The 27,103-nt window shown below is 49.7% G+C and overlaps 1 protein-coding gene across 3 annotated transcripts in view; it reads right to left on the bottom strand.

Annotated features, from left to right (window-relative positions):
* Nucleotides 1–761: 761 nt before the first annotated feature.
* The window catches only part of RABL6 (RAB, member RAS oncogene family like 6), a 60,518-nt gene continuing 34,176 nt past the window's right edge, over nt 762–27,103 (bottom strand). For 2 of the 3 annotated variants that reach the window (XM_086625023.1, XM_086625024.1), the window contains 7 exons: nt 20,295–20,644; nt 17,922–18,087; nt 8,234–8,446; nt 6,970–7,318; nt 5,007–5,178; nt 3,221–3,270; nt 762–2,595 (listed from right to left, as the gene is read on the bottom strand). In XM_086625023.1, the coding sequence (XP_086481149.1) occupies nt 2,398–2,595; nt 3,221–3,270; nt 5,007–5,178; nt 6,970–7,318; nt 8,234–8,446; nt 17,922–18,087; nt 20,295–20,644 (1,498 nt within the window). In that variant the 3' untranslated portion in view covers nt 762–2,397. Of the gene's footprint in view, nt 2,596–3,220; nt 3,271–5,006; nt 5,179–6,969; nt 7,319–8,233; nt 8,447–17,921; nt 18,121–20,294; nt 20,645–27,103 lie in introns of all 3 variants that reach the window. The other variant, XM_086625022.1, reaches the window with a different exon arrangement.

A 27,103-nucleotide genomic window follows, 5' to 3' on the forward strand; every position in this document is an offset into this window, starting at 1 on the left:
ATTTTGGAACACAATGACTCATCTTTGCTTGTTTTTGTCTCAGCTCCTTGCACTGACGAGAACACGAGCCGCAGGGAACAGAAAGGCCCCTATGGTGGTCAAATCTGGCCCAGGTGAAAGAGGAAGCAATGCCAACATCAATGTTTCCAGGGGACTCAGTGTCTGCAGAGCCTTCTGCTCACCGCGTTTGCAACGGAGCAGAGCTCAACGGAAACCCCATCCCCCTTACGCTGCGTCAAACAACAGCTCTCTCAGGACAGACCTCCGTTTTGGGGAAAGAACTCATGTATTTTACATTCAACTTGGGGTTTTTTGGGAACTATTTTTAATTTAGCGCCCCATTCCATGAAGTGCAAGAACGCAGCAGCACGAGGAAGGGGTGAGCGGGACGCCCTTCTGTGAAACAAGCCCGGAGGGACATGCGGCTCCCGAGCCCAGGCGGACACGCTTGTGGTGGAGAAGAAGACGTGCAGAGGCAGTTGTACGACAGAGCTTTATAGTCAGAATGGATTGTACCAGGTTTTTTCGATGCAGAACGGAACATGACCCAGAATCTTCACGGAACAGAAGTGCTTTCAGGAACGCAGCCAGCTGAAGCTCGAACACCTGCCTGCCTTTTCGCAAGAGAAGCCGCCAACCCGCCGCGTCCCAATCCACGTTTTCCTCCCCAGACGTGCAAAGTTTGAACTGTCCCATGCAATTTTCCTACAGTGTCATGTGAAATGTAGTAATGCTCAGAAAAGTAGGCAAATGCTAACGGCAAACAGACCCGAACAAGATACTGCTCATGCAGCAAAAAAACCAGTTTGTTTTATAGGGGAATAGTTACAAGTGCATTGCGGGGTGCAGGGGAAAGAAAAATGGAGCAGGTAACTGCCTGCTGTTCAAGACAGCTCTGGAGAGGATAACGGATCCAAAGAACACCTCGCTTTGTAGGGAAGTAGAAGGAAACCCCAAACTGGATTTCATGGTTGACGTTTTACAACAAAAAGGGGAGAGGGAGAACAAAAACCAAACCTCAAATCAACCTGCAAGCAACAGAGTAATGTAATGCACGGATCCTTGAGGGAGCTTCACCATCTGAGCCGCGAAAGGGACACCAGAACCAAAATAGAGGGGGGTACAGAGAACCAACAAGCTCCATCAAACACAGGGGCTGCTCACTGAGACGCAGGCAAGTGCGAAGGGCTGGGCTGTAGTGCCCATCCGAGGGCGACCGATGCTGCTGAGCAGGCACCAATCCATGGGTCTAAGTTCACAGGCTTCCCAAACTCCTGGGATAGGAGAAGACTCTCCACTCGGGGCAGCACGCTGGCTGCTGGGAGGCTCGGCCCAGTAAGCGCAGCGGCAGTGTGGGCAGAAGCTGGACCAGGAAAGACGCTGTCTGAGCTACAGCGGTTGTCCCTCTCAGCGCAGAGGGGCAGCCCGTGTTTCACAGCGTTAAAATGCCTGAGAAGCAAATGCCTTGCCATGCTAATACTTCCCTGCAGACAGTTCTGAAGCTCTGGATATCTTCATTTCCACGTGAGAGTCATGTCCCTGAGAGGTACCGAAGGGGGGGGATTCTAGTGTATGCAAATTCACGGGTGGGAAATGCAGAAAAGCACTGATTTTTCTCTCTCCTTTTCAGGTTAGCTTTGCACTTTGCATTGTTTTCCCAAACTGCATAGCAGCTTACGTGTAGTGTCTGAGACACTGGGGCCACGGAAATCAATGGGGCTTCATGAATTCCAACAGCAGCACCAGTGAGTTGCTAATTAAGCTGCTGTGCAGAAAGGTCCCGTTCAAAGGACTCCAAAATCACACATGCTCTCTCTCACTCTGGCCCTGCGGCTGCTGTTTTAGAGAGCTGTACCATGGCATGATCTGCTCGATTTAAAGCTCATCAACTGCTGGGTAGAGCAATGGCCAATACCACCTTTCTCATTAAAAAAATAGGAAGGATAAAAAGTTAAAGACTTGAGACAGGCGAGCACGATGCGTTCATGCGGCATGTTTTGTTGCACTCCTCTTAACAAGGCAGGAATTTCAGGTGTGCAGGAGTGGTATATAGCAGGGGTGGAGCAGAAGGCAGGTCCCCTTCGCCTCCCACACCCCGCCAGCTACCCGACGGGGCGTCTCTGGAAGGACAAAACCCAACAGCCTGGAAGCAGGCCTGGGAACCGTGCCCTGAACCTTCCCCTTACTCAAGTACATCTCAGCTGGATTTTCTTTGTGTAACAAACGCACCAGAACAGCACACACAGATGTAAAGCTTTTGTTTTGCCAGCTCTGTTTTGAGAGAATATATGGCAAACAGCCAAAGCTTTACACATCTGCACCTGTCCTGGTGTGACTTGTAAGAAAAGATGGAGAGAGCCATGACAGAAGAGTCCGCTGAGCGTACATGCGGCCAGCCTACAGCTCCTCGTAGTCCCCACCTCCTCGTGGCTTGCTCATGCTGCCTCCTCCTCCTCCAAGAAAAGCCTCCAGTTCATCTATCTCATTGTTTTTCTCCTTGCTCTTCTTTTTCTTCTTCTTCTTCTCCTCTTTGCTCTCCTCCTTCTCTTTGCTCTTCTTATGTTTGCTCTTCTTTTTCACAGACTTCTCTTCTTCCTGCAAAATGAGAAAATTTTTATTAGTAAATCCTCTGAGCATGCCAACAACCCAGCACATACCGCCCTGAAACTTGGCTCTGATGGGAACCTTACTTAGGGTGAAGCATCTACTACCAAGGCTGCCCTGGAGTTAATTCCAGAAGACCCTTCTGCGAGTTTGGACAGAAGAGAAGAAAGACCATCTGGTTTATATGTAGCAGTAGTCTGTCAGGCAGTTTGTGCCCGACAATATCACAGTATTGGACAGGCAGAAATGTCAAAGACAAAGCCTCCTGCAGACTCCCCTCACAGCCTCTGAGATCAGGTCTGTCAGGGACACCCCTCTGCTTGGAAAAAGTCATGGTGCTACCAACAGGCTCAGCCCGGCAGAGATGCACTGCTCTATTTCATCCTACACTGTACAAACTCACACAGTGCCTTTTCAAAATCCAACCGTTGTAAAAAGCTTGCTTTTAAGCTGCAAAGCAGCTAAGGGTCTGCAGAGCCTGGGAGGCACAGACCCAGCTGCAGGATGGGAGGAAGGAAGGAAGCCCACCAGGTACACAGAGTACGCTGTAGAAGGCCACCCCTCTCCTTGGCTGGCAGATAATATGGCAGGTCAGCTCTGAGGAATTAAAAAGTACCTCTTTGCTTTTCTTTTTCTTCTTCTTTTTCTCCTTAGAAGGTTGTTTATCTGTTCAAACAAAAAAAAATAACATTGTTTTCAATCAATTTAAGCCCTAAGAGATGCAATTCTGCCCTGTGCCGATTTCTGGGAACAAAACGTGGCATTCTGGAGCCACGTGCAAAGGCAACGCCGACTCCTCCGGACAAACCGTGCCCCTTCAGAAACCAACACTGGCCCCAGCAGGCACATCCTAATTTAACCAGACACATCTAGTTTCATTATAAGCATTATATTATCTATGTTATGCTGTGCTATGAGCACTCGATGTTGACTGTATCACAGCTACTAGGAAACAAATACAGAGACCAGCTCTACAAACTGGTCCAAAGGCCAAATTTGAGACCAGGTTATTATTTCCAGAACTGAAGAAGAGCTCCTGGGAACAATTTCCTTCTGATCACTAAGTATTTCAAGGCAGACAGAAATCCCACCAGGCCAGTTTGTGCTTCTGTGAGCCGAGCTGGTAATGGCAGGAGCTCTCAGGACAGTCGGCGGATGGGAGCTCCCTCGCAGGGTCGCGCTCAGTTGTTCCAACTGTGTGTGGAAATTGTACCACCACGAGGCCAAAGCGTCAGTGCTGCAGCTCATTCACAGTATCCAACGAGTCCCTGAGTCCACCACTGTCAAACCATGTGTCCCAGGTTACTGTGGCTGCTGACTTGGCTGCTAATTAGGCTGCGGAACTGCCTTTGCACAACACCTCCTTCAGCAGGAGAGTATCTACTCAGCTCTTTCACAGGAGGGTTTACAACTGCACCACGTTTCACATGTGGTACTCGATTGCCAATCTTACCTACACGTTCCTGTCCTTGGTTGATCTGTAAATACAAGTCAGCCACGGAGAAGTCTAGTTGCTGGTCAAGCTCCAACTGACTGACTACTGAGACGTGTTTTTATATTCAGCCCAGAAAGAGGAGACAGGAGGAACCCACGTTGAATTATTAAAGATGCTAAAATGAAGTTAAATTATTGACCTGGGCCTCTGCAGATGCACTTCTAGCTATTTCAAGCTGTGCTGTTCAGCAACTCCAAGTGACAACCGATGAAGCCAGCGCAGCCTGTGACACCTTGCTTACACTTTTGGAACAGCTATTCAAAGAGATCTCTCCCTGGTGCTGCTTATGGCTTTTTCTCCCTTAAGTCTTTAACTTCTCATCTTTTGTGGTGACATCAGGGGCAGATCTATAGGAAGTTGCTTTGCAGCAATGCCAAGACAGCAGAAATTATTTGCACGAGTAAGATTCGTTCCCTCAGGGGATGGGGGAAAAAAAAAAAGGCTGAGGAATGCTTAGGTTGTGATCAGAACCCCACCCCACCTTTCCCAAAAATAGAAGAGTAAATTGGCAGGGTATGTCAGAGCATTTTGCTCAAATTGATCCAAGTTCTTGAGGGGGTGGACAGTGCGATGCTGAGCACCACTTCCCAGGCATGGCAGGCTAAGCAGGAAGCCTTCTACGGAAGCAGCTTGTGAAAGATGTGCTCCTGCTTCCAGCTGGGACAGAAATAGTACATGGCTGCTGCCATGGACGAGCCCAGTTCCTCCCCTCCTCACAGGGAAAAACTTCCAGAAAGCTATTTATGCTGTGTTAAATCACAGTAAAGACTCACACAGGGAACTGCACGAAGTTACAGGGTATTTCATTTAGTGCAAATTGGTTTGCTCGCACCCTGGAACCGTTTTGGAAAAAACAGATGCCTGATAATCAAAATCAGCAAGAGTGGAAATAAGGTGTGACCTTTACCTTCCTCACTGCTCTCCTTGGGACCAGTTTCTTCCAAACCCAAACCGAAGAGATCTGAGTCATTTTTCAGTTTAAAGGAGTGGACTGCTGGTTTCACAGGCTGGGGTGGCTTTGCCAACGAGGTATCGTCATCGGATGTTTCAGAGAGATCTTCCCGGACCGGGAATTCATCCTAAAGACAAGAAAAGGCAGACAACACAGACAAATCTTTCAACCAAAATCTCTAAGCGTTTTGTCTACAGAGACAGCAGGCAGGGAGGAGGGAAGGTGGCTGAACTTGGCTATTCCCTGGAAATCAATGCCCTTGGATCTTATGAGCTCTATCTATTTCTTGCCTGGGTGGAACGTCTCAGTAGCATTGGTACTGAAAGTGTGCTCTGATAACTCAACATTTGTGCAACCAAAATCAAATTTCTCATGTGAAGAGATAAGACGAGACCTTCAACTGTGTTAGCTCACCAGCATCAGCCTCTAACTGCCCTAGAGAGGCACCTCTGCTTTGGAGGAAACAAATCTCATAGGCTGAAAACTCACTTCCAGACCTGACAGACAAAACCTTTTTGCTGTGTAGCTCGGTGGGGTCTACCAGAGGCAGCAGGGTCAAGGAAGCAGTCTGTGATTGCAGAATAACTCTCTTCATCGAGTCAAAAGGGAACGTGCTCCCAGGGCAAATTTGCCACTTCAACGTGGCCTAAAAACCAGGATTCTGCAGAGACTGGTTATCACCCCAAAATCCTCTGTCTCTGCGCGATGGGAATGGAAGTGAAGTTTAATGATCCTCTGATACTTTCAGAATTCGTTACCCACTCTTTATATCCTCCATACTGACCAAACACAGCCCCGCTCTGCTGCTGACTTAGGCAATGCCCCCTCCTCCCTGCTAAGGGAGGTGATTTTACTGCCTTGTCTGACTGGTAAACCTTGAACTTGAAGAGCGTTCACAAGTTGTGGGGCATCTCTGTGACACTGTCACAACGGCAAGCCCCCTCACAAATCCCATTTCTCACCATCACGTGCTAAGAGAAGTGAACTTCCTGCAAATACTTTTGCTGTCATATCAAAGTGCCAGGAAAAGCAGGTACTGAAACTGCTAAACGAATGGAAAATTCCTTAATAAACAGCATGACACATAGGCAAGGTCAAAGAAACTGGGACAACTGTCCTTTCTGCAGGATTCTAGAATGATGCAAACACATAAACCACTCCTGAATACCAGCTAACTCAGATACCAGGAGTACCCCTGAACAGCAACTGCCCATCCCAGATCACGGACAGCAGTTTCCATGGACGTCTCTGCTGGCTGCGAGTGCAGACCACTGAAATCAGGGATACCGAGAGCCGCAGCAGCGAGCTCCTACCAGCCCAGAGAAGATGCTTGTGTCCTCTCCATCTTTAACACACACCAGGTGCAGAGGGGACTCCTGCTGCACCGAGTGCTGGAGCAGACACCTGCAGACTGCACCCAGCTGCTGCCCACGTGTTCAGCATCACAGAGACATTACAGCTAACTGGCTATACTGGAAAGTCCTTCTCAGGCAGATTTTCCTACTTCAGTAAGGAGCTTTGCCAAGCAAATTTCGTTATGGCCTTTTGATTGCTAGATTGACTGTAGGGAGATGACTTATTCTCTCTCTCTGGCAGCACACACTTCTACAGACTAAACTTTGGGTGAAAACCCACTAGATTTGTACTTCATACCTTCCACACCACTGGACCAACTGTGCTCTGGACTTACTGAGAATAACCAGCACATTAAAACCCTTATGCACAAATCTTGTTGCCGTGTGGCTTCAACAATCGCTAGTGGGTTTGCGCTTACATCTGTCTCTTCAGGTCGCTTAGCACCTGGCGTGCTGCGACTGCCACCGAGATGGGGGAGCAGATGAAAGCTCTGCCCGGTGAGACGCCTCAACTTCACGCTCAGCTTCGCAGCAGCGCGCAGTGATTCATGCATGTTATTTACCATTTTCTTCTTCTGGCTGTCAGAATCCTCGCTTTCAAAGTCTGGGTCATCCATAACAAATGAGAGCATCTGAGTAGCTATTGGTCCCTCTTGATCACTGTCAGACTCCTCAGGCTTCTCCTCTTTGACCACTTTCTGCTTGAGAGCATGTCCTTTGCTTTGGGAAGTGGTCTTTGGGGCCTGGACTGCTGCTGGGGTGGCAGCAGCAGCAGCTGGCAAGCTAGCGTTAAGCTTGCTGCTGCTGCTTCTTTCAGACCCAGAACGTGGAGGTAAAATGTCAGGAGGCTTCGGGTCAGTTGCTTTGGTCAAAATTGCTTCGTTCTGTGGTTTCAGAGAATTTCTGGAAGACCTGAGGAGAAAGAAACAAATTGTCAGAGCCTGTCCACACTCCCACTCGGCAAAGCAAAGCACAAACACAAATAGCTGAGCCCGCCTCGAGCTGCAATGCGCATCTCAACAGGAGGAGCAGTTCATCCTCGAACCACAGAATCACAGAACGGTTTGGATTGGGAGGGACCTTCAAGACCATCTAGTTCCAACCCTCCTGCCATGGGCAGGGACACCTTCCACTACACCAGGTTGCCCAAAGCCTCATCCAACCTGGCCTGGAACACTGCCAGGGATGGGGCAGCCACAGCTTCTCTGGGCAACCTGTGCCAGTGCCTCAGCACCCTCAGAGGGAAGAATTTCTGCCTCAGATCCAATCTAAACCTACCTACACCTAGGAGAGCGTGTGTGTGTGTGTGTGTGTGTGTGTGTGTGTGTGTGTTCAAACACTCAGAGGCTGAAGTCGGTGCTCCCCCCCGAGGATGCCCACGCGCAGCTGCCCACGCGCCACGCCTGACTATCGCCCACAAGATGTGGCATGTGAAGAACGTGATCCTGTTCACCGTTCTCCAGCACAGGGTGTGGTGTACGACTTCCACTCCCCTCACCACAACACTCGACTCCTCTGTCCTCCTCACGCCGCTACAAACAGACGTGCAGATGCTCCAGTTACAGCCTCCTGTTCGAGCTTGAGAAAAACGCTGGGCCATTCCCGAGCAGAAATGTACCAGTGACCACAGGTGCACTGCGCTCAAAACAGTGCACAAAACAGTGCATAAAGCAGTCACATCTGAAGCAAACACAGCCCCAGCTTACAGCTGAAGGAACGGGCAGGGAGAGACACCAAGACTTGCCAGATGCCATGCAGAAGTCAGTGGCAGGGCTGGGAAGAGGCCCAAGTTTGCCAGCACAATGCCACACTTCAGGCTCTCCGTACCTTTTTTTTTCCTGCTCTATGTTGATGTCTTCATCAGGTATGAGGACGACTCTAGAGTCTTTCACCTCTTCCTCCTCTTCACTGGAGAGGGTGATGTTCTTGCTGGGCACTAGTTCTGCTGCCAGCATGGGTTTGCTGGAGATTTTGTCATCCAGATCCAGGTCATCTTGGAAACCTGCCACCATGGGGTTCCCCCCGGGCACCTCTCCGTCGCTGCAAAATAAACAATGATCAGACACAGCACCCTCAGGATGTGCTAGGACAGACATGTCTCCCCTTCAGAGCAGACTGTTGCTTGCCTGGCTTTTTTGGCCAACTTCAGGGTGAAGGTCCCTGAGCTAGGGGCAGCTGCACTGCCGGCCTTCCCCCTGCACACTGCCCAGCTGCTGCCCCGGGCAGGCTGGACCTGCGCCCCGTGGGCTGCAGGGCTGGCACAGCCCGGTACAAAACAGGCCACAGAAGGACGTGACACACAGTGCCTGCTACTGCTCAAGAGGAAAGTAGGGGCTGGAAAAGGTGAGCCTCAGTGCTACAGAGCAGGCTGTTGCTTCAGCTCTAATCAAAGCATCTCTGGTCCAACACACAAGGATCAGCCAATTAAACCGTGGGAACAGCCTCCCTTAATCCCCACATCCTGTAATTAAACCTGATCATATACTGCCACTACTATGGGAATTCACTTGCAGCTATTAGCGTTTCCTGGAATTATTCCTATTTCTCTGGTGCTCCCTGAAGCAGGCAGCTACCCAGACACCATAACCATGCTTTAACATTCTCCAAATTAAATTAACCTAAGGACACACTTTTAGAGCTAGCAGTCTGCCAGACTCCCTGGATGTAACACAGTTATGTGTTCAGAGGCATCTTGATAGAGAGCTTCGCAGCTGAAATTACCAGCTGAGGATTCTTGTCTGAACATCCTCAGGACTCAACAACTTTAATACTTTCTGAAGGATTTGCTCATGTCAGGAATATAGATATCTCCCTGTCTCAGCTGACGAGCCTTTGCATTACCTTTCCTCATTCTATTTGCTTTACCTGCAACAGATACCCAGTTCCTCCGTGATAACCCACCACACACGACGTTCACTGTCCTTTTCACGACTCGATACAGATTGTACTGTACGATCTGTTTGTACACAGCCTTCGGTTTTAGGCAGAGACAAAAAAAATGATTACAGTTTGGAACAGATTAGATTTTAGAGGCACAAAAGGAATCAAAAAAACCCTAAAATCCTTAATCTGGATGAAGGTGGTGTTCCCAGTCATTCGTGCATGGCCAGCACTGGAAGAGACAGTGGAGGACGGTGAGCTGATGGGATGGGAAATGCCGAGGCCCTAACATGGTCTGGCTGATTGCACTACTCGCTCTGGCTCTTCAGGCTAGTTACTGGTTGGCTAATTAGTTTTAAAGAATTGATACATCTGCCAACAGATAACGGAGTTATTTGTGACACACGGGACACCACGCTGATGGCAACCAGTGCGGCACATTGAGAGTGATCACAATCCGTGCTTGTCTGGGCTAGAGCGCTAACGCCAGGGCTAACGTCCAGCCCCCCCTTCCGCCTTCCGTGTGGATCCCTCTGCTCGCAGGACTCGCAGTGCAGCTCCCAGCTAGGCAGAGGCAGGCTGCTGAAGGGCCCCTTCATCATTAACACTGCTGCTCTCATACCGAGCCAGAAAGGAGGCACACAGCCCGTCCCACACAAAGGAGAAGGAAACTGGTGCCCAAAACAGCCTCCAAGGCTGCTGGAATGACAAGTGAGCGATTCCCGAGGTCTGCGAAGCACTGGCAGGCCTTCCTCTTGAAATGCACTGAAAAGAAAATGGAGTTGCATCCTAAAAACGGCAGGATATTATTCTGAAGTAGTGACACCGCATTTCTTTAACATGTCACTGCTCTATCAAGCACGGGGACTCTTCAGAGATCGCAGCCGCTGCCGCCGTCGTACCGCACACCACACGAGACTCGCAGCCTTTAAAGCGTTCCCAGTCCGCACAGACCATCCCCGTGTGCACACACCAGCCCAAAGTGGGTCACCTCCCTTCGCAGTGAACACACCGCCTCCACCCACAACTTCCACACAAATTGTTGAGCGACAGCTTAAGAGCAGAGCAACGGAGCGCAGATACGTCAGGAGAATCACTGCTGCAGTATAAACAAGGCCTGACAATGCAAAATTAGTATCAGCTTGTGGTCCTGAGGTTCCAGCTGGAGGGAATTCAGAGCATGCAGAAACAAGCACATTGCACCACTCTCTCCAACACCTGACACGCTGCCAAGGCCGTGTTAGTGTTGAGCCAACGTGTTTGCAGGCGCAGGTACCCACCAAAAATGACTACGCTCACCCAGGTCTGCGCCTGAGCTCCTGACCAAAGAGCACGTCGGGGTTTCCCCAGCGAGCTCCCCGTCGTGTGCACAGGACGGCTGCTGGCGACAAAACAAATCCTGCTGCAACCCGAGCACACGGTCCGAACCCCGGACTGACCATGTTCCACCAGCCCTGCCGTGCGGCCGGCGGAGCCAGCCCCGTGGGCAGCCAGCAGAATCCTCCCACCACGTCAGTTTTTGGGGCTAGAGGAAGAGGAGAAACCCAAACTCTAGTAAAGCAGATAAGCTGAGGGACTCACATGCCACAGGACCAGCCTGCATGACTCTACTCTAGGAGATGGGGGTCTTCTGGTGTGAACCAGTGTCCTCAGCTTCCCTCACCTGGTCTAGCGCAGATGGGTACCACTGTATAAATAACAGATGCCATAAAGAACCAGTTCAAAGCCCTTCAGATGTAAGGACAACAAAATCTCATCAGTGCTTAAGATAAATGCCTCGTGACGCTGAGAAGACAGAACAGGAACAAACTTGCTTTCAGACACCTACAGCCCACCCATGGACACAGGCCAGCCTGACCCAGCCGGAGGGAAGAGCGGAGCCAGTTTGGAGCCAGATTAGCTCCTCCGGGGCAGTCACATACACACTGGCCCAGGGCATCAGGCTAAAGAGCAGCAAATTAAGTTCTGAAACAGCAAATTGGGAGACTGAACTGCCTTTCTAATTAACCAGTAAGGAAACTGATTTGGGCAGTTCTCTTTATTGCAAGCCAGAGAACCATAACGCACCATTAAACAAAACCCAGGACTCCATCAATCCCTGTAGGTCTGTGCCAAGATTTACTTAGAGCAACACCAAGAGACGTCAGTAAGTGCTGAAAGTCTCGGCGGCTGTTGGATCTTTAGGCAAGAGCAGCCTTGTTCCACAGCCATGAGAGCGCTCCTCATGGCCAGCACGCTTCGGAAAAACAAACAAAAAAGTGTTTTTTTCTAACATTAGTGCTCCATGTCAACTCTTGCTCCATTTTTCAGAGACATTATGGAGTAGGGAATGGGAGGAGTTCACACGACGGCACTGCAAAAAAAATAATCGAGCATTCCCCACGTCACTAGAACACACCAGAAGTCCCAGACTTTGCCACCTCTTTCTGAAGCTCAGAAAGGAAAAGCAAACAAGCGCTTACAAACGGCAGCAGGTTCAGCGTAACATCCTGCTGCCAACGAGAACTCCTTCCCCGAGGAGTTGTCCTCTATGTGAGACAGCAGCTGGAGTGCATGGAGCTCTGCCTGGGGATGGGTGAGGAGCCAACTGAGAGCTTATGGGTGAGGATTCAAGAGAGGACAGGTGTCTGCTACAGGCTGCCTGACCAGGAAAAACAAGTGGATCAGGCCCTCTATAAAAAGATAGGAGCAGCTTCATGTTCACAGGCCCTGGTGCTCATGGAGTTCAACCACCCCATATCTGCTGGAGGGACAAGACAACAAGACGTAAGCAATCCAGGAGGTTCCTGGAGGGCATCAATGATAACTTCCTTCTCCAAGTGATAGAGGAGCCAACGAGCAGAGGTGCTCTGCTGGACCTCATAGCCACAAAAAAATGAGGGGCTTGTTAGGAAGGCGAAGGTCAAAAGCAGCCTTGGTGGAGTTCAGGATCCTGAGGGCAGGGAGGAGGGTAAAAAGCAAGCTGGACTTCAGGAGGGCAGACTTTGGCCTCTTCCAAGATTTGCCTGGAAGATTCTGGCGAGATAAGGCCCTAGAGGGAAGAAGGGCCCAATAAAGCTGGTTAATATTCAAGGATCACCTCCTCCAAGCTCAACAGCAGTCCATCCCAACATATAAGGAGTCAGGCAAAAATGCTAGGAGGCCTGCATGGATGAACAAGGAGCTCCTGGACAAACTCAAACACAAAAAGCAAGCGTACAAGGAGCGGAGGCAAGAACAGGTAACCTGGGAGGAATACCGACACATCGTCCAAGCATCCAGGGATGAAATCAGGAAAGCTGATTCCCCAGAGGGAACTGAATCTGGCCAGGGATGTCAAAGACAACAAGAAGGGCTTCTAAACTACATGGGTGACAAAAGGAAGACTAGGAAAAATGTGGGCACATTGCTCAATGAGAAGGGGGACCTAGTCACATAGGCCATGGAAAACGCTGAAGTACCGAACGCTTTCTTTGCCTCAGTCTTTACTGGCAAGACCGGTCTTCAGGAATCCCAGAGACCAGGGGGATAATGTGGAGCAAGGAAGATGCACCCTTGGTGGAAGAGGATCAGGTCAGGGATCCTGCACAATGCAGAACTGGACATACGTGAGTCCATGGGCCCTGACGCGATGCACCCACGAGTGCTGAGGGAGCTGGCAGATGTCACTGGAAGGACGCTCTTGATAATCTTTGATCAACCATGGTGACGGGGAGAAGTGTCACTCCTATCTTCAAGAAGGGCAAGGAGAAGGACCCAGAGAACTAGAGCCCCATCAGCCTCACCTTGATCCCTGAGAAGGCAGTGGAGCAGCTAATCCTGCAAACTATTTCCAGGCACGTGAATGACAAGAAAATCATCAGCAGTAGTCTCGGTGGATTTACCGAGGGCAGCTCATGCTCGAGCAACTTGATAAAAGTCTACAATGCAATAACCGGCCTGGTAGATGAGGGGAGAGCAGTGGGTATCCGACTTCAGTATGGTCTTTGACATTGTCTCCCATAAGATCCTCGTAGGGAAGCTGTTGATGTACAGGCTGGATGAGCAGACAGTGAGGTTGACTGAAAATTGGCTGAGTGGCTGGGCCCAGAGGGTGGTGAAGAGTGGCACAAAATCTAATTGGAAGCCAGTGACTAGTGGTGTACCCCAGGGATCAATACAGAAGTCCACCAGACCTGTTTATCACCTTCATTAATGACCTGGATGATGGGGCAGGGTGTACCCTCAGCAAGTTTGCAGATGACACCCAACTGAGACGAGCGACTGATCTGCCAAAGGGTCATGCTGCCACCCAGAGGGACCTCATTAGGCTGGAGAAATGGGCTGCCAGGAACCTCCTGAAGTTCAACAAGGCAAAGTGCAAAGTCCTGTACCTGGGGAGCAACAACCCCGTGCACCAATACATGCTGGGGGCCACCCAGCTGGAAACCAGATGGGCAGAAGAGGGCCCGGGGTCCTGGCACACGCCAAGTTGAACATACGTCAGCAAGGTGCCCCCGTTGCAAAGAAGGCTAATGGGCTGCATTAGATGAAGAATTGCCAGCAGGGCGAGGGAGGTGATCCCTCCCCTCCGCTCAGCACTGGTGAGGCCACACCTGGAGTCCCGTGCCCAGTTCTTGGTGCTCCTCAGTACAAGAGGGACATGGGTATACTGGAGAGAGTCCAATGAAGGGCAACGAAGATGATTAAGTAACTGAAGCATCTCTCACATGAGGGAAGGCTGAGAGAGCTGGGACTGCTTAGCCTAGATAAGGCTTGGGGAGACCTTATCAATCTATTTAAATACTTGAAGGAGAGTGCAAAGTAGATGGAGCCAGGCTCTCTTCAGTGCTGCCAATGACAGGACAAATGGCAAGGGCCACAAACTGAAACACGAGAGATTCCCTACGAACATCAGGAAACACTTTTTCCACTGTGAGGGCGACTGAGCACTGGCAATGGTTGCCAGAGGCTGTGGAGTCTCCATCCATGGAGATATTCAAAAGCTGACTGGACATGGTCCTGGGCAACCGGCTCTGGGGGTAGCCCTGGTTGAGTAGGGAGGTAGGACCAGATGACCTCCAGTGGTGCCTTCCAGCCTCAGCCATTCTGTGATTCTGTGAACGTGACTATCTCTGCTTCACACGTGACACACGCCATGCACCAAGGTGTTCTCACATGAGCTAACTGCCAGACTCTTGCTTACGGCCAGCAAGGCAATTCCTCTTATTTGGGTAAGAGAAGTAGCTACAAATTCAACATACAGCCCCTTCTTCTGCCACATCTTCAATGGCTCTTCAGTTTTGGCACTTACACTTGGTTACAGCACACCCAGAAGAAATGCTGGCAAGCTGCATAAGCTTAACACTCAGTTATCTGCTAAAAATGTTGAGGAGACCTGAACACACACCTCTCCAGTATGTTCTCAGGCTTTGTTCCTGCCTCAGATGCAAGGGGAAAGCAGCTTCCAGTATTTCATTTTTTTAAAACCAATAAAATCTCCATTAGGTTTGAGAGGTTTCACAGGAGAACTCTTTAGGTCAGAGATAAATTTCTGCAGCAGTAGATTTTGTTGCAACTACAACCACCTACTCACTGCAGCAGAAGCTGGTTATTAGGGACAGTGCTTACAGAATTCTTACGTTGCTCCTGGGCATCTTGGGGTTGTAACTGGCACCCTGAAGGAAATCAATTATTGTAGGTGACGGTCAGAACCACATCTACATCTCAGAATTTGGTCTGTGAAAGCCCAAAGCTGTCTCCCTTTCTGCCCCCACCAGTTCATATGCACTGGAAGGCTACCAAGACTGGGGACAGAACACAAAAGGGCATCACAGCCAAGAACATGACAGCCCTACAACCAAGGAGCAGGGCTCCTGCACCACTGTTTGAGATGTTTGGCTTTTTGTATAGTTTAACACCTATTTGCTTCCAATGACTGACGTTCTGGAGAAGAGAAGCCAGCAAGAACTGCAGCTGAAGAGCTCTAAGGGCACTCCAGGACCCAGTCCTTCAGCAAACCCCAGGAAGGTCAGGCTTGGCTCTCCCAACATTTCCTTGTTAAACAGAAAAGCAGCCCAGCTCAGCTCCAGCTGCGAGCATGATGCTTTGCAGGCCAGCATGCTTCTAGCAACCACCACTTTTTTTTTTTTCTCTTTCCTTCTTTTTTTTTTTTTTCCTTAATAAAACATCCACGTGTTCTACCATCACAAGGGGTGATGATTCAGGCTGACCTGCATTAGACAGGCATGGAGCCTCACACACAGCATTGATTCCAAGTGGTTGTGGGTGAACTAGAGAACACTGAATCATGACAAAGATGTTAAAAGATGCAGAATCCACCAGATTCAGAGATGAGCTGTATCAGCTCCTGCTTAATCCAGTGTTGATGACAAGAGGCAGCAGGCAAGGACTGTTCTAAGCAGAGGGATGCAGAGCCTGTGAGTATGCTTAGGTCACCTCTTAAGTGACAGTCTGCTTTCAGACAGCTGGCTGCACATCCTGTTGTCTGAGCAGCTCAGTATGCACCATTCCTTTTTCCTTTTTTTTTGGTTGAAAACCATCAAAGCCAGGAAAAGAAAAAAAACAAAAGGAAAAAAAAAAAAAAAAAGAAAATCCAGCCTATAGCATAAGCACAGCTCTGCCATTTGGAGAACAGAATTATAGAATCACAGAATGGTTTGGGTTGGAAGGGACCTTAAAGCTCATCTAGTCCAACCCCCCTGCAGTGGGCAGGGACACCTTCCACTACATCAGGTAGCTCAGAGCCCCATCCAACCTGGCCTTGAATGTTTCCAGGGATGGAATATCCACAGCTTCTCTGGGCAACCTGTTCCAGAGTTTCACCGCTCTCATAATATAAAATTTCTTCCTTAGATCTAGTCTAAATCTACCGTTTCTCAGTTTAAAGCCATTGCCCCCTGTCCTGTCGCAACAGGCCTTGATAAAAAGTCTGCCCCCATGTTTCCCATAGATGGGCCTTGGTCAAGGGGCGGTGAGCAACTACACCGTACATCACTTGTGTGGACACATTTATCATTGTACATATATGTATATATTCATATATTAGTAGTAGCAGTATTAAATTGTTCTTATCTCACCCCACGGGCCTCTTTCCCTTTTCCCTTTTCATTCTCTTCCCCATCCCCAGGGGGTGGGGGAGGGTGAGCGAGCGGCTCTGTGCAGTTTAGTTGCTGACCAGGCTAAACCAGGACAGCCCTGGAAGGCTGCTGGAAGGTCTCCCTGGAGCCTTCTCTTCTCCAGGCTGAACAGCCCCAACTCTCTCAGCCTGTCTCCATAGCAGAGGTGCTCCAGCCCTCGGATCATCTCCGTGGCCTCCTCTGGCCCCGCTCCAGCAGCTCCATGTCCTTCTTGTGTTGAGGACTCCAGAGCTGAACCTCTCCACTGCAGGGGAGGTCTCAGGAGAGCAGAGCAGAGGGGCAGAATCCCCTCCCTCACCCTGCTGCCCACGCTGCTTTGGATGCAGCCCAGAACACGGTTGGCTTTCTGGGCTGCCAGTGCACATTGGCTGCTCATGTCCAGCTTTTCTTCCACCAGTACCCCCAAGTCCTTCTCCGCAGGGCTGCTCTCAATTCTTTCATCTTCCAGCCTGTATTGACACCAGGGATTGCCCCGACCCAGGTGCAGGACCTTGCACTTGGCCTTGTTGAATCTCACGAGGTTCTCATGGGCTCACTTCCCCAGCTTGCCCAGGTCCCTCTGGATGGTATCCTGTCCCTCAGGAGGATCAATCAAGGTGTCAATCGCACCACTCAGCTTAGTGTCACCTGCAAATCTGCTGAGGGTGCACTCGATCCCACCATCCACACCACTGATGAAGATATTAGACAGTACTGGTCCCAGTATGGACCCCTAAGGGACACCAATCGTCACGGATCTCCATCCATACATGGAGCTGTTGACCGCAACTCTTTGAGTGTGACCATCCAGCCAATTCTTTATCCACTGAACAGTCCATCCATCAAATCCATCTCTCTCCAATTTAGAAAGAAAACACTGGGAAGGAACATTAGAAATGGACAGAGAAAAAGAAAGGTATCCTCTAAGATTTTTCTAGAATCTGCAAGCAAGCACACTAGGCAGTGACATTGCCAAGGAAGCATGACCCTCTCCATCCTTCCTTCCAGAATCCCATCAAGCCATGGAGTGCCCTCCAAGTGTCCTCCAACAAACACAAACCCCTTTATAATGCCTCAGGAATGGCAGTACCAGGCCACAAAGAAGCCTGGCCATGCTTTGGGCCTCTGCAGCAGGAAAGTATTAATTAGGCAAAGCATAACAACCCTGCAAAGTGCACTGTTTTCCAGAAGGAAAGTACCTCCAATGTTTCAGCACGTTTGGCCAGAAGGGAAATCCCTTCCTGATCCAAAGCAACCCAGTGGTTTAACACTGAGCATGAAGGCAAGATGGCAAGAGCAGGAAGGCGGGGACCAGCTTTGACTGCTGCTCCTCACGCCGGGGGAGCCGTGCGTATCATTAAACAGGACAGTGAATGCTACGACTGACTGTACCACAGCCAGAAAGGCTTAGGGGCAGCTGACTGCTCTGGAATCCCTTTCTGAAGAGTTGCAACAGGCTAGCCCAGCCTGACTCATCACTCAGACGGCACATCCAGACACATCCCTGGCTCAGCCTCCCTCCATCCTCCTCTCCTTACCTTTCACTATCGACACGGTGTTTAGTCTGCGGTTTCCCTTTGTCCTTCTGCGGGGCTGGGTCCTCTAGAAAGCTGTGGTCCAGGCTGTCATCAGGAACAAAGTCCTCCACGCTCTGTACTTTTGCAGGGGCCTCAGGGTGGGGAGGAGGAGTGGCAGCAGCAGCATCTGCATTAGCAACAGCAGTTGTAAAACACAACGCTCACCACGAGCGAGACAGGAATCTGCTTTTGACAGACGCATCCTGCCCACAGACAGCAGCCACAAAGCAGGACCTCAGCTACACAGGAAGGGAGGAGGAAGGGTATGAACAGGATACTCCAACCAGTCCAGAATCTTGCACGAAGGCATTCACAGACCACCCACGGCCGCTGCGGTTTACGTTGCACCAGGCTCTTGGTCGGAAAAGCTCTCTCCCATGGCAGCCGACTGCTCTGCAGGGAATGCTACAACCGACTATACCACAGCCAGATCTTACACCTGTGCTGTGTGATGTCCCTTCATTGCTCCCTTACCTTTCCCAGACTGCTCAGCTCACCCACGCTCCTCCCTCTTCAACTGTAACTGTCAAAGGCAGAATTGTTCACACTGTGCTTTCAGATGCCCCGTGGAACCAAACGCTCAAAAGCTACTGCAGACAGAGACTTGCTCTAATACAAATTACTTGCAGAGATACCTTTACCCATCTTCAAGGTATCAGGATGAAAACTCATGACATTAGCATAATCAGGAAGCCTAAAGCAATAACAATATTTTCAGAATTTGCAACATTCAACCTTTTTCTTCTGTCTGGACTCACTTCGCATCTAGGCCCTTTTCTTTTGGGTGAACAAAATTAATCTATTTTTTTTTTCTAGATTTTGCTCTAGGAGTACAGCTCTCGGATCACTTTTGCATACGAATAACACTATTACTAATGCGACAGAGTAGCGTTGGTGTAAGAAAAAACACAGCCAAAAGAATTACTACTGCAAGACTTCAAGGGAAAACCTAAATAGCAGCTCCCATAAAAAACAAGTGTTACTCTGCAACAGTGATTTTTCAACTGCTTTCCAATTAGCTAGTCCCTAGGTATGTTCCAGCAGAGGTGCAGACCCTTGGCACGCTGCATAAACCTAGTACTACTGACAGATCAGCTTTTCCTAGCTGCCTTTTGCGACCCCCCCTCAAAAGCACCCTTGAGATACCAGGACTGCAGGCTACAAGGCTAAAACAATTCTTGTGCTAAGTGATAGATTTAAAGAAAAAAAAAAGAAAAATTAAAAAACCCAAACACAAAGATTGTAACAGTAGTAGCAGACCACGTGGCTTTTTTCTACATATCAGTATGACAAAGATTTTTTTATTGACAAGGGATTTCTAATATTTGCTCCTCTTTGTTTGTTTGTTTCTGGGTAGGAAGAGTCATCAACAAACAGAAATGGGTGTAGTGTGTCATACCTGGTAACTGATCCAGGATGCAGAGCATTGTGTGCAGGTCTAAAACTGAAAGATTTCAACATCTGAGACTGCAAACTGTGTTTCCAGTACCTCCTCCTTTCTTTCTGTGGGTGTCTCGAGAGTACTGCGAGCTCTAGGGATTGACAGTTTGAGAGGGAAGGTATTTCCAAAGGGTGATTCAAACCATGTCACGCTAACGATTTTTAGGCAGCGCCAGCTCTGCAGCTCCAGTTAGCGTCGCAAACAAAGTGGATGTGACAGGCGAATTAAGGTCCACATCAGCAAAAGCACATGCAACAAAACCCTCGATGCCTCCGCCCGGCAACTTCGTCCGGCAGCGGTCGGGACCGAACGCTGCGCTGCTCTGCTCCATTGTGTACCAGCACTAAGGGAGCAGCCAGGGCGGGCTGCCCTCCTCCTCGGACCACCTCTGAAGGAGCGCATTTCCCCGGAGGGGAATCCGCTGCACAGCCTGGACTTACGTGATCATTTCTGGCTGAATAACCTTTAAAACCAGCACTCCGCTGTTCTCCGTTAACACACAGGAGGCCCTTTGAGCTGCCAGACTTTTGTGAACACAAAATAGCGTCTCTAACAATTTTTCTTGCTATTCAAGAGGCTTATGTGCTCCTGGTAAGAAGCTGACAGTTATTTTATTAGTGTGCCCTGCGTGTTCAGTACCTTCCTCCTGAAGCACGCTACAGGCACCCCCCAGCTGACTGCACACTGTCCCCATCTAAGCCCAGCTCAGAGACAAAACAGAACTCCAATCAAGAGAAAAGTAGAGTCACAGCGCAGCTCTCCTTGGATACATGCCTGGGGCCTGTGGTCTTCAGATACCTGTCTGCTCCACCTCTCGCAGGGAAAAAATGAAAGGAAAACAGAGAAATGCCCATGGGTGACGCCCTGCCTAGACAATGCACTCCAGCACCTACCTGGCTGGGGAGGAGAGGGGTCTGACGCAGGAGACGTCCCAAACAGACGTGAAATAATGCTGCGCCTCGGTGGCGGGACTGCAGCCGGAGGTGCTGGGGAGGCTGTAGCTGGCGGAGGCTGGTGGGCTTCGGGTGCAGGCACTGGTGAAAAAGATGGGGGGGGTTCAGGAGAGATGGTGGAGCTTGTAGAAAGAGGCTGCGGCGGCTGTGGGGTGCCAGGGCTGGAGCTGCCCGTCGATGTGGAGCTTGGAGGTACTACGGGTGACTGGGAGCCAGAGGAAGGGCTTTGCCCGTTAGTTGTTAGTGGCGACGTGTGTCCTCGACTTCGGGCTTCCATCATTTCAAGGAAGCTGCAGGGAAGACGAATGGCAAATATAAGGAACGGAGAGAACATGTTCAACAGAGCTCCGAGCACGATGCTGGGCTGCTTTGGCTATGTGCTGAGCTGGGAGGGTACTGGTCTGCTTTTGGTTGACGATGCAACTCCCTGGGCCACAACAAATCTGGTTCACCCATGTGAGCTAAACCCACCCGATCTGTGTCGAGGTGTGGAGAACCCCAACCTGCTTTGTACTGCAGGATGATCCCTTTGCAATGCTGCTGGGAACAACCTGGATAGACAGACTATAACAATATGCCAGGGCTTGAAACACAACCGTAAGTCAGTTCTTGGACATGTGTCTCTAAGGGAGTAAGTGCTACAGGAATGGCACATTCTTAGATTCTGCAGAAGAGATCAGAGTGTTCAAGAAAACTCAAATGCTATAAAAACCTCTTCTTTCAGCCAAGAATGGATTTGAGAGGAGAATCCTTCATCCTCAAAAGAAAAGAGCTACCCAGAGGGCTCACAGAGGACCAACTGCAATTATCCTTCTCACCATGTGCAGATACACAGACAGTCTCGCCCCCTGCACGCACTCCCCCTCTGCGTGGGAGGCAGTGAAGCCAAGCAGCAGAAGCTCTGAAGCAAGCTGTGGTCCTGGCTGGATTCTGGACTAGAAGAGGAGTGTTAAAGCCTGTACTGCTACAGAGGTCGAAATACTCTATCCTTTCCAAAAAGCAAACCAAGCCTGAGCCTGCTGCAGCCTCCTTCTGCAGCCCATTAGCTGTCTTTTCCCAAGCTGTAAGCAAAGAAACACTAACAGGACAGGCTCTTGCTATGAAATGGTCTCAAAATAAGATCTGCTACATGCAGCACATCTGAGAGATGTAAAGAGGACACTCAAAGTGAAGTATCATGTACAAAATCTAGCAAATGTCACGGTCTTGCCTCTCATTTCATTAAGCCTAATGAACTCGTGCACAGAGGCTCTGGGTTCAACTGCTTCTGCAAGACAGACAGACTCGGATGTGCTCCAGGCAAGGAGTATGTCAAAACAGACTCCTCTCCCATACAGAGCACAACCTCGTCCTTCAGGGACCTGAGCCAGCCAGACACCTTCGCTGGAATGACTGCTAAGCAGAAAGCAAACAGTAGGGACTAAAAGACTCTAAATCCCCTTGAGATATCATTTCCTATTTTAAGGAGTAACCCAATATACTTTTAAGGAACAAACTAACATCCTTTGTGATCAGCAGTGTCTGGAGCCCTACAGAACACCACCCCCAGGAAGCTGTTACTTGAATTGGAAAACCAGGAGTCCTTCCTAACTAAGGAACTGGCTGAAGTGGAGACAAAGGGTAGCACTAAAAAGCAGAATTAGCTAGGAGAAAAATCTTTGGTAGAGCTCCTCAAGGATTAGCCTTGAGATATATTTCAGCACTTCAATGGCACGGCGCAGAGAAATGCCCATGAGGCTGCAAGTTGGGAGGCAGCATCAACAGAGAAGAGGGCAGGGACAAGATACAGAAAGAACTGGATGATCCCGAGTAACAGAAATGGGAAGAAATTCAACAGTACAAAGGAAATAGTCATGTCTTCAAGGGCTGGGAAACAAGTGTTCTTGCTCCAAGTTCACCACACGAGAACGGCCAGGAAAGACTGGCCTCACTCATTCCACAAGACCGGATTAAAGGCTGCAAACACAACGCTGCCTGGGAGGAGCAGAAAAGGAGCCTGGCTGTCCTCCAGCCATCCCCTGCCTGTCCCCCGAGACTGCTGTCAGGGCATCTAAACTAGTGCCACGCTTTGGTAGCCTCTTGATGCTGCCACCAGGCTCTGGGGCAAGGCTGACGTGCTTATTCCACCCAGCAGACTGGCTACAACAAAACAAGCTCCTGGCAGAGCTGAGATCGGAGCATGCGACAGAGCATCCATTCCAGCACCCTCCCTCTCAGGGGACAGGGTGAGCAGTGCGACAACCCGCTCCACTGAAAAAGATGAATGGATTTGTCACGCACCAAAGAGAAAACACAACGGAGCTCAACTGTCACGCCGAGCTCGGTGGAGACTGCATCACGTTGGTCTGGGAGGTGCACACCGCATCACACACCCCGCATGAACGCGGCGGGGTGTATTCTCGGTGCATGTGTGTCACCGCGCTGCAGGGCCGAGCGATCCCACGGCACTCCTTCCTCGCCGAGGGGGTCACCATCCATGCCATTCAGCACCCCTCCTGGCAGACTAAGCAGGGCACCCACGGCGAGGGCAGGACAAACCCAGGGCACCTGCAACTCAGCCCTTGCCCAGCAACGCGAATGCCCTGAATCCACAAAGCCACGTGAATCGCTCTGGCCTGGAAAGCCGTGCAGGAGATCCGCCTGCACCGCACGTGCGGCTCCGCAGATCCACGCCAGAAGCACTGAGTGCGGAATTCTGTCATCCCTCCCCTCCGAGCCTGGATTCCGGGCTCGCAGCGAGCCGAAGGCAGCAGGGCTGAATGGCTCTGCTTTGCGGTCCTCATTCCTCCCAAGCCCTGCGCAGGGTTAACGATTCCTGCCTCTCAACTGTGAAAAGAGATTAACCCCAGCTGATCCACATGCTCCCCTGCTCCTGTTTATAGCAACAGCGACCCTGGCTGGAAGGCCTGCAAGCTTGGTCACCGTCACATCCAGCATCCAAGACACTGATGCCAGCGCTGCTCGCTCTCCTGGCGCAGCTGAGCCCTCTGACTGCCCAGGGGAGCACCGAAATCACCAACGCCACACGAGAACAGAACCCAACGACCTCGGAGCCTCTGATCCTATGAGCCATAGAGGATGCTGGGCCCCACCATCAAGGCAACTGGATGGACTCAGGCAGGATAAGACGATCGTACACTGAAGATTAAGGAACAAAGATCCTGTATGAAGTACAGGAGTCAGTTTAGGAGACAGAATATGAAGCTCAAAGAGTACTTAAAGCTGGACCCAACAAAGCGCAGGACACTCTATCCAGTATCAGGGTATATGAAGATTTATTGTACTTTGTACTACCAAAACTGCCCATTTTGGAAACAACCTGCTTTGTTCCGGGCAAGTATCCAGCTCCAGAGGGAGAGAGGGCTGCGACTACCACCTGTTTCTCCTGCAGAAACACACGAATTTTAAGAGCTGGAGGGAAAACATGCTACATAACTGAAGTAGAGAGAGTGTCATCCTTCCCTCCAGCTCAGCTAGTCTGGAGAGTAACACACATGCAGGCTGCTTCTGCACCTGCTCCTATGCCGTGCTCACCTACATTACGTGAAGGGCATAAGAACAAGTTATTTTTAGTAGAAAGACACAATGGTTATTTGGGGACAGCACGACACAGGCTCTTACCCCAGCACAGCAGCAAGGAGAGCTGTGGCACGTGTGCTTCGTGTCACCTTCCTCATCGCCAACCAGACACGTGGGCCAAGATCTGTGCCGCGTGCCGTGACACCGGGGAAATAAGGATGGTCTGATACCGGTTTTACACAGGCTGCATAAACCAGCTCTGCTGAGCTTTCATATTCATATCTTCTTCCGTGAAAAGAGGTGGGTGGAAAAACAGCATACATGAAAATGCTGCTAGCAAGCTCTCAGTAATTTCCAGGGTGGAGGTGTCTAAGCATCCTCCACACTTCAAAAATACTACATAATGTATGAATGCTTTCTATGGCTTTACACATGCTCTTCAGAGGCACAAGCATGGCTGTTTTGGGACCACACCAGACAAACCTGCCACATGTCTGTTTTTTCTCATATTCTACACAATCTGGCCACTGCATTCCTTGTTCTATCATTTTGCCAGTCCTGTGCAAAAGGACTCACTCAGACTCTGACTGTGAGACAAGCAGCTGCATGTCCACACTAGGAGAGCAGACCAGGCCCCACTAATGCACAGTGACCCGAGAAGACTTGTTCTGGTTGGGAATCAGAGACAGCAAACGTGCCATGCAAGTCCAGATGGGCTATCTGTCCTCACCTACATGGGCTCCTTGTTTGCCTTTCAATGCTTCTGTTTCAGACCAAGTAACAAGTCCACGTCCTCAAAACCCCTGAATAATTCACTGTCAGTTGGACCTGCTCACAAGAGGAGACTTTTATGCAATTTTAAAGATGAACATGCTCTGCGGGAACAAAAATTCATCGAGGCCTGAGGTTACTGTTGCTCTGCTCCTGGAGCAAACAAAAAAAAAAGGCACAAAAGGGCTTGTTAGCCTCCCAGTTCCCAGAACTGTCAGCGCTCGTGTTAATTTACTGTTGAAGACAGGAGCAGTCTGAACCTTTTTGGCTCCTGGCTCTAACGTGCTGTGATCAATTTTTCAAATGTATTTCCCATGGCAAGAAACGCTTTGGGTTATTTTATTAATTGTGAAAATGAAGATTAATAAGCCATGTGACATCAATTTAATTGGGGTTATTGAGGGTTAGATTTCCACATGTTTGTTTTGGGCTCATTAAAGGTACTGAACCTGATCCCCCCTAAACCCAGGCCCCTGAATGTGGAATGAATTGCCAAGCGGGGTTGAATCCTGCTGCCCAGCCTTTGGAGAGTACAGCCCCTCCCCAAGAGCTCCTCGGGTTTTCCACTTGACCCAAAACGGGGGGGGCTGCAGCAGGATAACCCACCCTCCACAACATACGGGACACGCTCCATGCTCTCCACTTCTCTAGCAAGACTGATGATGATAGCGTCAGTTAATTAACTGCAATTAATTCTTAATGCAGCCCTCCACAAAAAACATGACCTGGAGTCCCACCTAGGACACCCTGGCTCCTGATCCGTCTGATGGCAACAGTGATTCACAGCAAGAGCAAAAGACAAAGGTGGAGCAGGAGGAAGAGAAAGCAAAAGTGGTTTTACTTTCCTAACTGGTCATTCAGCTGGAGTGATTCCGGACCCGCACTTCGACACGGCTGAAGATCGGAGAGAACAGCTCGAGCAGCAGGTCCTCCTGCCAGAGAGCGCTGGTGTTACTCAGCACCACGGTCTTCACAAAATTACAAGCTGTGTTCAATGTGGAAAGACCAAACAAGCAAATAAAACCCCGAAACCCAATCAATGACTTTGTAGTGAATAAAGCTGTCTAACGCAGGGAGCGCATCTCCCAAAAGAAGAGTCCTCCTCAAGAGAGCGCAAATGCCTTTCTGCAGTCACTGCTCCATCATCCTCCCTACCTGGACAGTAGCACCTGGCTATCCAGGATCCCCTGACAAGGCAGACAACAGCCGTATGGCACTGCTGGGAAAGGATCCAGAAGGAATTCCATCACATGGCAAACCTGGGACAGGTTCTGCTGCTGCAGAAGTTGTAGCTTGGATCATAGAGTATCTCAGATCATCTGAAGTTCAACTACTTGAATATATTTTTACATGATTACTGACTAATGGTGTGCATAAGATCTCCTAAACACAAGGATTAAACAGACTGAAAACTCATTTCTAACGAGGAATTCCTGTGGAGAAGTTGGACTTCAAGTGCTTACAAATCAAACAATTACACAGTGGTTTGCAGATGACAATTTCCTGAAGCTTCGCAAAACTGAGCGTGAAAGAAGATGGGATACCTCACAAAGAATAACTTAAGTATTCCTTTTGACTAACTTATATTAATTCCTAGGAGAAAAAAAGAAGTTAATTCAAAGAGAGCTGATTACTTAAACCTTGAAATTAAATTTTGTCTTTTCATATGAAAAAAAAGAGTAATACTAGAAAAAACAGCCAAATGTAAAAGCTTATGAAAACTATACATTAAATCTGCTTCTTATTAACTTTTGCATATGTTTCCACCAGCAGCGTATTCCTGAAAAAAATGAATATGCAGGAAGAGTTTCTACATTTTGCCAAAAACTCTTTCTCCCTGTGCACCATTCAGCGAGGGAACAGGCACGCTGAACATAAATCATCTTCCTTCTGACAGACGATAAGCTGGGTACAATTAAAGATGGAAAAAATGAGCAAATTAAGTAAAAAATCAGAACAGAGTGAAAAAAAGTCATCGCTCTTTGTTTAATAAGAATTCGGGAACTCAAAAAGGGCTGAAACGTGTTTTTAGCAGCATTGAAAACATAAAATCGGAGAAACCAGAGGGAAAGCACCAGCGCAAGAGGCGAGGCAGGCAGGAGACTAAGCACTGGGAAAGAGCTGGAAGCATCTCAGTGTGTCTCCCAGAGGTGGAGCCCAGCCTGCGGCTGCCGAGGGACGGCTTACGTAAGGCGATGCGGCAGCGTTGTGTGCCACCTCGTGTCTTCTCCGGGATCCACATTTTGGAGCAATGACGTTGTGTCCTCGGGTGCCCAGCTGCAGCAGGAGGAAGGGTTCTCGTGCTCTTTCTGTTCTCGCTGATCCAAATTTAGCATCGGTCATCGTGGCAGAGCAGCTACTAGACAGGCACGGGGGTGAACGAAGGAACAGAGATGTCCTAGCGCTGTCACCTCGCCTGGCTCCACGGCCTGAGTTTACGTTAGCGTGAGGCAGCAGAC

Source organism: Tauraco erythrolophus, chromosome 22, assembly GCF_009769465.1.
Source record: "Tauraco erythrolophus isolate bTauEry1 chromosome 22, bTauEry1.pri, whole genome shotgun sequence".
Lineage (NCBI taxonomy): Eukaryota > Metazoa > Chordata > Aves > Musophagiformes > Musophagidae > Tauraco > Tauraco erythrolophus.